The following is a 10,755-nucleotide window of genomic DNA, read 5'->3' on the forward strand; positions in this document are numbered from 1 at the left end:
TGGCTTGTTTTAGAAATAGTGATATTTGGGAGATTATTTCCTTTTCAAATAACTTAAAGTGAGATGTTGTAATCTGAATAAAGGGAAAAAGGCCATTCTTGAACATTGGGTGAGACAATCTTACTAATTTGCTAGAGAACCAGTTCGGATTTAAGTATAACTTTTGTATGACTGAAGCTTTAGTGATAGGTCTAATGCTTTAATATTTAATAATTTCTGTCCTCCGAATTCATATTCATTACATAAATAGGCCCGTTTAATTTTGTCTGGCTTGCCGTTCCAAATAAAATGGAATATTTTTTTCTCATATATTTTAAAAAACTGTTCGCTAGGCGTAGGCAAGACCATAAGCAAATAGGTAAACTGAGATAATACTAAAGAGTTAATCAGGGTGAGTTTTCCACAAATTGACAGGTATTTATCTTTCCATGATAGCAAGATCTTATCTATTTCTGCTAACTTTCTATTAAAATGTATTGGAGTGAGATCATTTATTTAATTTGGGATATGTATTCCAAGTATATTTACATCACCATCAGACCATTTTATTGGTAAACTACATGGTAATGTAAAAATTGTATTTTTTAGTGATCCAATACTTAATATAGTACATTTATCATAATGTGGTTGTAATCTAGATAGGTTAGAAAATGTATCTAGATCCTCTATGAGGCTGTGGAGGGATTCAAGTTGTGGATTTAAAAGAAAACATGAATCATCAGCGTACAATTACACCTTTGTTTTTAAGCCCTGGATTTCTAATCCCTTGATATTATTGTTGGATCTGATTTTAATAGCTAACATCTCGATGGCAATAATAAATAGATATGCCGATAGTGGACAACCTTGTTTCACTCCTCTTGATAGTTTAAAACTTTCTGAGAAATAGCCATTATTTACTATTTACACCTAGGTTACTATACATGATTTTAACCCAATTTATAAGAGATTGTCCAAAATTGAAATGCTCCAGGCATTTATATATAAACCCCAGTCGTAGTTTATCAAATGCCTTTTCGAAGTCTATGAATAGTAGGCCTGGTTTCCCAGATTTTTCATAGTCTTCTATTGTTTCCAGTACTTGCCTTATATTATCTCCAATGTATCGCCCATGTCAAAAACCTGTCTGATTAGAATGAATAATGTCCGACAATACTTTTTTAATTCTATGTGCTAGAAGTTTTGCATCACAACACTGAAGTGTAAGGGGCCTCCAATTTTTTAAATGGACTGGATCTTTATATTTTTCACTTGTACCCTGTTTCAGTAATAATTAAATCAGACCTTCTTCTTGAGTGTCTGATAATCTACCATTTACATAGGAGTGGTTAAAACATGCTAATAACGGTCCAAACCTTTTTTGACTATATCAAAAAAGGTTTGGTATACCTCGACTGGTATGCCATCCAACCCTGGAGTTTTCCCGGACTTAAAGTCTTTAATTGCATCTAGAAGTTCCTCCTCTGTAATTTCACCTTCACATGAGTCTTTCTGCATGGCTGTTAATTTTACTTTATCAATAGAAAAAAAATCTCTACAATTTGCTTCAGATAAAGGAGATGGAGGCGACTGAAACGAAAACATATGCTTAAAGTACTTTGTTTCCTCCTACAAAATATAATTTAGTGAATCATGGGTGACTCCGTCATTTGTAACCAGCTTCAATAAATTATTTTTGGTAGCATTCCTATGTTGAAGATTAAAAATGATTTTTCCCCATATTCCATCCAGTTTGCTTTATTTTTATAATATATTACACTTGATCTTTCTTGAATAAGTTTCTCCATTTCTTTTGTTTTTCCTCTAATTTATTCTGAGCCTCTATGTTACAGTTTTTATTGCTATCTATCTGTTCTGTTAGACCTTCTATTTCCTTTGTTAGTGTGGACTCTTTTGACCTAAATTGCTTTTGTTTTCGAGATGAGTACTGAATTGCATGGCCTCTAAAGGCACATTTAAAGGTGTCCGATACAATAAGGGATACAAATTTGCTGTACCTATGTTATGTCGAGAAAAAATTAGTTATAAATTCCTCTGTCCTATTTAAAAACAAGTTATCATCCAATAGGCTTTGATTACATTTCCAATATCCTCGCCCACGTGGAAATTCAGTAAGAGTAATGTATATGCCAATTATATGATGGTCCGACCGCATTCTGTCCCCTATCAACACTTTTTAAACTTTTGGTGCCAACGAAAATGACATAAGAAAGAAGTCAAGACGACTAGCTTGATTGAGTCTCCGCCATGTATATCTCACTAGATCAGGATATTTAAGCCTCCATATATCTACTAGTTCTAATGTGTCCATGACATTCACGATTTCCTTGAGATTGTTTGTAGTGTGATTTCCTTTCTAGGCCTTCTTTCCTCTCCTACGAATTGGAATAGGGATATGTTGGAAAGACAAAATAAAAGAGTATACGTAAACCAGGGGTGCATAACTTTGGTTTGAGTGTGTCTTCTTACCTGAAAAAAACTTATTTTTGACTGTCTCCACATGCAATACTGTGGAAACTGTTGGGGACAAAATCATTTCAATGGTTTGTTGAGAGTGTTAAACATGAAAAAGAAGCAGCGTTGTGAAAATGCTAAAGACAGTTTATTAGTAGACACTCAGCAGAAAGAAACCAACCACCTGCAGAATGTCTTCCTGAAATACACATTTTGATTGGCAGTGTAAAATAAGGCAAAGGGTTCCAGACCATGTACAGGTATTTATACACTTTTGCACCAACGATAAAACAGTTATACATTCACTTGTTACCGTAAATAGTTTTGATATATCTGTGTTGTACCCATACCCACATACTTACATTTTCAAGAAACCCCATAGAACAGGGTTGGTGAGTGAGGGAGCATTTTGTAGGTTAAAGTAACACCTATATTATGCTATGTCTGGCTAACTACATAGAATCAGACCACCATCTAAACAACATATAGATTTTGGAACTGCAAAAGCCAACACACTACATTGACATAATCCTATAATATGTGCCATCATAAATATGTAATCTCTTTATTTTTCTTCTTAAAAAATATATTTAAATCTCAATATAGTGTCTATATATAATTCAAATAATGTGCATTTCTTTGTCATTGGTGACATAGAGAAAGGAATCTCCCTCTGTGCTGTATCCTTTTAGACACACTCCCTGGCTTGTCTGGGTTATTCATTCTAACTAGAGCTGTGGAGTAGAACACAATTGAATATGAGGATCATTCTGCTTACTTATTAGAGGACTATTTAGTTAAAACCAGCAACCACGTTTCAGGGACAAGTCAATAATATGACCTGTATACACTTCACAACACAACAGCATACGCAATTGAGTTTCTTCTGTTACAGACGGATTTCACAAAGCCAACCAACCAAGCATTCTAGCAGCCAGGGAAGAATCATGTTTCTGACTTATCCAGGAAACTGTGTTTGATTGGCCCCAAGTATGCTTGCCGCTCCCTGCCATTCCACTGTGCAGAATAGTTGTGGTACTCTACTGTGGCGCTATAAATCAGTGTTGTTCATAGGGGGTAAAAGAGGATATTTTGAAATACTGCTCCAATTGCTGGCTTCTCTGAACACTATCACACAGATCCTACAACCCATTGCCTGTACAGTTTGTGGGACAGTAGATTATGTGTTATTATGGGTTGTGTTAGTTGTTACCCTGTTGAGAGATCTCATCGTAAAGCTGTCCTCACAGTTGTCTGTCTTGTGTGGGACCTACAGTAGCAGATCTGAGTGTGTCTGGGCTGTGGGCCAGGGCTTACTCCTCCTCAGCTCTGAGAGCTCCACACAGAGCCATGAAAAGAGATCATAGCAGCAGCTCCAGTTGTTCTCTCTCTCTCTCTCTCTCTCTCTCTCTCTCTCTCTCTCTCTCTCTCTCTCTCTCTCTCTCTCTCTCTCACTCTCTCTCTCTCTCTTACTCTCTCTCTCTCTCTCTCTCTCTCACTCTCTCTCTCTCTCTCTCTCTCTCACTCTCTCTCTCTCTCTCTCTCTCACTCTCTCACTCACACACACACACACACACACACACACACACACACACACACACACACACACACACACACACACACACACACACACACACACACCGGCAGAGATGGGGAGGATAAGCTGCTTTGTGACTTTGTCAGTGTCAGTATAAGAGACGGTGTCAGTGTTCTGCTCTCTCTAACACTGCAGTGATATATTGGGGAATAAGGGAAAGATTGGAGTGGAGTTTCTACGTGTCCATGTGTTAACCAGCTTGTTTTACAGCAGGGGTGTCAAACTCATTCCACGGAGGGTCGAGTGTATGCTGGTTTTTGTTATTCCCTTTATATTTGTGTTGAATTAAGACCTAGACAACCAGGTGAGGGGAGTTCCTAACTAATAAATGACCTTCATTGATCAGTCAAGTGCAAGGGAGGAGCAAAAACCCACAGACACTTGGCACTCCATGGAATGAGTTTGACGTGTTTTCCAGGGTCTGATGTACAGGGGGACCCAAGAGGCATAAATATAGACAGATATTCTCTACACACACTCACCATATCATTACTGACATAACAATCAGTGATATCAGAAATGAAAATCCCCACAAAGAAGCACTGAATATATCCATTATAGAAATACATAGAAAAATATATATAGTCATCTGAATGCCCTTTGTACAGTTTTTAAACATCAGTGTCAGAAAAAGCCTTGATGACAGTGATGCGGATGTGTATTCTAAAGGGTAGTGAGATGGTGTGGTAAAGTAGTACTTAGGGATTCTTAAGGGGGATGGTCTCCTATATGACCGCCCAGGCACACTCTTCAGCAGAGGTGTGGCAGACTAATGCTCAGTCTGTGTCAAAATGTTTTTGGAGAATTTGAAACATTTGCTACACTAAGTGCAAAATTGATAGGTGGGTACCACTTCACTTAACACATTTTAAAGCATTGAACTGTCTTTTCACATCACTGACTGTGCAGTGATAAATTGTTTGTGAGTTCAATGTTTTGTAGTTAGGCATCGGTATTTAGTACCACATTGACATGCCTGACCGAGGCATTGTTTTCACATGATGATCTTCTAGTAATACTTTTAAAAGGAAGTCATTTTTATGGTGCACTTCTCCACTTAAAGCCAGGGGAGATTTGAGGACTCAAATAGAGATTAGAGAGTCAATCAATACAAATCTTTAAAAGGTTTGGAGTAGTTAAACATAAGGTAGTCCATGTAATAAAAGTCATAAGCTCTCTGTCTCTCTGAAGTGCTGAGCTGTGCAAAGTAGCGATGGGTTAAATGAGTTGAAGTCCTCTCAGCCTTGGGGTTCCTGTCTTTAAAACTGGGGAAGGTGAGGTTATGTGGGGCACCAGTCCTACGTAGTAAGAAATTAGCCTCCTCCTCCATGGTCTCAAACTTGCCGATGAAGTTGTAGTCCAGCAGACAGGGGCTGCAGAGCTGGCTGGCAGGCTCCCAGTGAATGTCCATGCCCACAGGCCTGTGCACATCCAACAGATACTGCATGAACTCTTGGAAGGTCACTCCGCTGCCCGTCCTGAGGGCCACCTTGGAGGCGTTTACCCTGTACTTGGAGATGATGGGCTTCCCGAATACAGGATGATAGTAGGTGTTGGGATTCTCAAACTTGTCCCTGAAGGCGGACACCAGCCTCTCCAGGGGTTCGCGGACAAACAGGACTTTGGTGTAGGTCTCCAGGCGCCGCGTGATGCCCTGGCGGTCAAAGCTGTCCAGCCTCTTGAGGTGGTTGCCGTAGTGGACGGCGTCGTGTTTGATCTCGTGGGTGGATGACGCCAGGCCAGACAGTACCATGAGGATCCTCTTCCAGTTGGAGCAGCCCGCCTTGGGCACCTAAAGAGATAAGATAAGATAACAAAAATACTTTATTAATCCGCCATGGGGATATTGGTTTGTCAAATCATTGCAGCCAGCATTATAGTCACAATGACAAAATACACCAATAATCATTATAAGTTGCAAAAACATAAATATCAGTATATAACAGCAATATTAAAAAGTCCAATAATCAATATGTAATAATCAGATCATCAATAGGCCACCTCGCAGTACAGCAGCTTGTACTTGTCCTCCACATAGATCCGGGACACGTGGTGAGGTGTGATTGTCCTGGAAATACTGCTCTTGTACTTGGCACAGACCTCCTTCATCAGCCTCCGCCGAGCTTCCTGGATGTGGGACAGTCTGTGCCACTGCCAGCTCTCCTCAGGAGAGTCCGGGGAACCCGAGGAGGAGGAGGAGGAGGAGGAGGAGGAGGAGTTGTGGGAGTTGTTAGAGACCACAGGGCTGGTTTTCAGTAGTTTCCTGTGGCGCTTGGTGACGCGCAGGGAGCCCATGTCCTGTTCCCTAGAGCCAGGGGTAGCTGACTGTCTGGTCCACTCGAAGGCAGGGAACTGCATGGGGGGGATGGGGCTGGTTAGGCCTTTCACAGCCAGTCTCTGGTCCTGGCCTGGGCCGACCCTCACACCCTCACCGTCCTGAGTACACAGCGCCTGACGGACAAACATAACACATCGACTTTACACATGGCACTGCAAGATGTAAAATGTATGCAAGACTTCAATAACAGGTGCTTCTACACTTGCATTCCTTGCTCTTTGGTGTTTTAGGCTGGGTTTCTGTATAAGCACTTCGTAACATCTGGTTATGTAAAAAGGACTTCATAAATACATTTTATTGATTTGATTGAACAGGTGTTGATTATTTAAACTTCTCTGGCATTCAAAATGAAAATGTGTTTATTCAGTGAAACACTCCGTGAGCTAAATCACCAACACTCTTTGGTGGGAAAAAACTTTAGAGAATGAATCTATAAATTCCTGATTTCTGCAGTGTTCAGACACAACACTTGGTGGTGATGTTTCTCTACCTCGTGACCAACTCTTCAACCTTTCCGATTGAAATGCCACACAACGTAAATGACTCTGGGTGAACTACCAATAAACGGAGCTCTAATGTCGTATAAATGTCTTATAAACACTTAATAGGAAATCTAAATTAGAATCATCTACAGGCAGATTACCATGGTAAGATGGCCTGAGGCTATCATGCATTCTGACATTTTATTTCAATTAAAAGCCATTATGGCAACATAAAGCTAAAAGATTGCATGTATAATCCTCATTGGTGATGGGAGCACATCATGAATCAGTGCTCATCTCCTTTCTGACATCCAGTGGATCAGATGCCCAGTACTCCCACCTACATCCCCTGGGAAATCTCCAAAGGAGGAAGGAGTAGTAGGAATGGTTCCCTGACCGTTTCATGTTGGGAAGCTGAGCAGGATCAGCCACAGTGTAGCCAATCCACATCAGACACCCACATGCAGGTTTCACACTAATGTAAGTCTCTCATCTCTATTGAGAGCGGGAGATCAGAGCAAACTGAGGTCAGCGGGAGGAAAAAGAGGAACCAGAAGGAGCGTGCCTGACGTAGCAACCAGCCCTGGCTGTTCTCTCTCTCCTGCAGCTTCACAGCCTCACACTGAACCAGCCTCATCTCCAGGCTGGTATTAAAGGGGGTAGTAGTCTGAGCCCTGGATGTGCCCCTCTCTCTTTCTCTCTCTCTCCTACAGCTACTCACTGACACAACCCCCTCATCTCCAGGCTGGTATTACAGTATCTAGTAGTCGGATCCCTGGCTGTGGCCTATCTCTCGCGTTCTCTCTCTCTCTCCTGCAGCCTCACACCAAGACTTCAACAGAGCCTTTAACCCCGGGCTCTCCCTGGGCTGGACCAACTCAGTGGCCTTGTGGTTAGAGTGTCTGCCCTGAGACTGGAAGGTTGGGAGTTCGATACCCGGCCGAGTCATACCAAAGACTGTAAAAATGCACCTCAGTCTGTTTGGCACTCAGCATTAAGGAGATATATTGGGGGTAAGGCCCTGCAATAGACTAGCATCCTTTCCAGGGGATGTACTTGTTCATCAAGCTGCCTCACGCTACAGAAACAGGAGATAGGCTCCTGCTCCTATGAGCCATTCCAGCTCGCATAAACCAAGACTACTTTACTCTCCATGGGCTGCAGAGAGCTTGCCCATTAGGGGGAGGCCTCAGGTCAGCCTCTCTATACTGATGTTATCAGACACACACACAGAGAGAGAAACAGCCCTGCCACTCAACACTTTATTAGATATAAGAAAGAAACTGACACAATCTCTCTCTCTGTCTGTTTGAAAGAACGAGGAGGAGTAGAAAACAACGTACCTCTCTGGACTGCCGAGCTGTTCCTCTTAGCTTCACACCTGGGAAGAGAGAGAGAGAAAGATAAAGCCCCTTAAATTGAAATTGAATTGAGGGGGAGAGAGAGAGTGAACGCTTAAGCAAATGAGACAACATGTTTTGTTAGTGCTTGTTGAGGAGGTAGCCCTTTGATGCATCAGACCCAAGTAATGGAGTGAGTTCCCCCTGCTGTAATATCAGGTAGAAGGCCTACTGCTGCTGACTCACTGCATCTCCTCTCCTCTCCTCTCCTCCGCACTAGCTGCTTTACACAGGGGGGCACAGAGACAGGTAGCTAGCTAGATCTATTTAAGTAATGAACCTGCAGCACCATGAAAAGTTGGTAAATGAGTTGTGTTGTGATGGTCCCAGTAGTGGGGTGAGTAGGGAGTCAGTGAACTATGTGCTAGGTTGATTTCTTAGCGGGGTTGCTAGGAAAGATAGATTGGTTCTGCGACATAGAGAGGAGTGTCTGAGCTGGACAGGTGGTGGTGGCGTGTCTATTGGCAGATGTGATTGAACCAGTCAACCAGTGGGACAGGACAGACAGGACAGACAGGCGTTGTGTTTAGTGTGTCGTCTTTCCCGGGGTCCCCCCCCCCCCCCACCCTCCCTCATCCCCCCATCCCCTCCCCCCCCCCTCTCCCATTGATGTGTAATCAGGCCGACAGCTCGGCGGACGGCTGTGCGGCTGCTAATGGGAGAGGGGCGCAGACACTTCTGCCTGAGTGGCCTGTCACTTCCAATCTACAGAGGGAAGTGATAGGAACCTGCAGAGAGAGGGGCCCCAGATGTGGGTCACGGCCCACCACCCCCCTTAACTGATGAGAACTGCAAGGCCCCTGTCTCCTCTCACACTTAGATACGTCTCAGAGGGGCTGGGAGAAAACCATACAACCATACAGCCAGATACAATGTTGTTTTAGATTAGTATGCACTGGAGAAGGGCTTGGAGGGTTGGTTGTTGTAGTGTCTGGGCTTCTCTTTATTCCTCTGTAGCAGGCTGAGGGAGGTGATGGCACTCGGTTTGACATTTTCTAATCTTGTTCGGGTGTCGGAGCCTTATTTGATCTCCTAACCCTAATGATGGCTCAGTGCATCTTGTATGTCAGTTGACATTGTTGAATATAAAACACATGCATATCTAACAGGACACACCACACTATTACTAAGATAACATTTCCACTACACACAGCACTGCTTGGCTCCAATGGCTCACACACACACACACACACACACACACACACACACACACACACACACACTGTAGCATCTTTCTTGGACTATCTCATCTAGATACATGCTTCACCATTGATCTGGAACCCCATCAGACTGGTAATTGAAATCTCCTGAGGTCTAATAATTGCTTCCTGCTAAGTGCTGTTTTTGTCAGGAGCACTGTGTTGTCACTGACACTGCTCTGCTCACTAGCCTGGTACCAGATCTCTTTGTACTGTCTGGCCAACTCCTACTGTATGATAATTGTCACATTGTATGGGGTTGGCAAGCCTGCCTAGGCTATATGCCTATGATCGAAATCAACACAGGTAGGCTGCAATTGTTTTCAAATATGTAGCCTATTTGACTGATAGACCTTATCTTACATTTTACAATACATTAAAATTAATTTTAAACTACATATTTAGTCTACTTAGCATAGGGAAGATCATAAAAATTCCTCTAATTCCTTTTCTACAAATGACAGACGCAATTTATCTGTTTATTTTACCAGCATTGCTCCGCGTAGACGCCAGAAAAATAGACAAACAGATCTGGGACCAGGCTTTTGTTAGTGATGCTGCTCACTGTCACAACCATAGCTTTACCCATAGAGAAACAGTATAATAGTGTTATATTTAATTGTGTGGCTTTAATGTGCTGGATTAAAGGCAGCTTTACCCTGTGCTGGATTCCCCTCAAATTAGTACAATCAGTAATTCCAATGTGGGCCTCGTTGGGGTCAATGCCAGTTCATTTCATATCTGTTGAATTGAATACAGTTGAGTACATTTCTTCACTGGAATGCAATTCAATTCCTGAATTGACTTGAATTTAGATGTGATTGACCTGGTGGATAGGTCATTGCATGTGCAATACATAGCTATAAAAATCTCAGTATTTCACTGATATTTCAAATAAAAAGGAAATTAACCTTTGCCTTTACTAATACATGTTCTCTCTCTTTCCTAGTTTATCTGGCTACCAATGCATTCTGGGTGCTAGGGAATACCCTGAATAGCATCAAAATGCCTTACAGTAAAAAGCTGTGTGTTTCGTTTCGTAAACAACATTTATGTCTCTACCATGAATTTGGTTGAAACTAATATATGTTGCTGTTTGATTGCAATTTCATACTCAGTCAATTTCACTCTCAAATGAACTATTCTATAGATTTTCTCCAGGCTGTGAAACAATGATAGATTTTAAAATTTGCTTCCTTATGAGGTTCAGCAAATTCCTTTTTACAAGTTAGGAATTCACAAAGTCCATGGTGAACTGTTGAGATGCAAGTAAACAGTGGTGTTC

At 42.0% G+C, this 10,755-nt stretch overlaps 1 protein-coding gene across 1 annotated transcript; it reads right to left on the reverse strand.

The window, feature by feature from the left end:
- Positions 1-4,041: 4,041 nt before the first annotated feature.
- On the reverse strand, positions 4,042-8,406 carry LOC121534526 (carbohydrate sulfotransferase 8-like). Its single transcript, XM_045206107.1, has 3 exons — positions 8,215-8,406; positions 6,053-6,502; positions 4,042-5,843 (listed from the first exon to the last, which is right to left on the reverse strand). The coding sequence occupies exons 1-3, from the start codon at positions 8,344-8,346 to the stop codon at positions 5,157-5,159; spliced, it is 1,269 nt and encodes a 422-aa protein (XP_045062042.1). The 5' UTR covers positions 8,347-8,406; the 3' UTR covers positions 4,042-5,156.
- Positions 8,407-10,755: the final 2,349 nt, after the last annotated feature.

This window comes from Coregonus clupeaformis, chromosome 21, assembly GCF_020615455.1.
Source record: "Coregonus clupeaformis isolate EN_2021a chromosome 21, ASM2061545v1, whole genome shotgun sequence".
Classification (NCBI taxonomy): Eukaryota; Metazoa; Chordata; class Actinopteri; order Salmoniformes; family Salmonidae; genus Coregonus; species Coregonus clupeaformis.

Coding starts and splice junctions, on each gene's coding strand:
- LOC121534526 (XM_045206107.1), bottom strand. CDS start 8,346: ATGTTGTCTCATTTGCTTAAGCGTTCACTCTCTCTCTCCCCCTCAATT. Junction 6,503..8,214: donor CAGCTCGGCAGTCCAGAGAG/GTACGTTGTTTT, acceptor TTTGTCCGTCAG/GCGCTGTGTACTCAGGACGG. Junction 5,844..6,052: donor ACAAGCTGCTGTACTGCGAG/GTGGCCTATTGA, acceptor TTATCTCTTTAG/GTGCCCAAGGCGGGCTGCTC.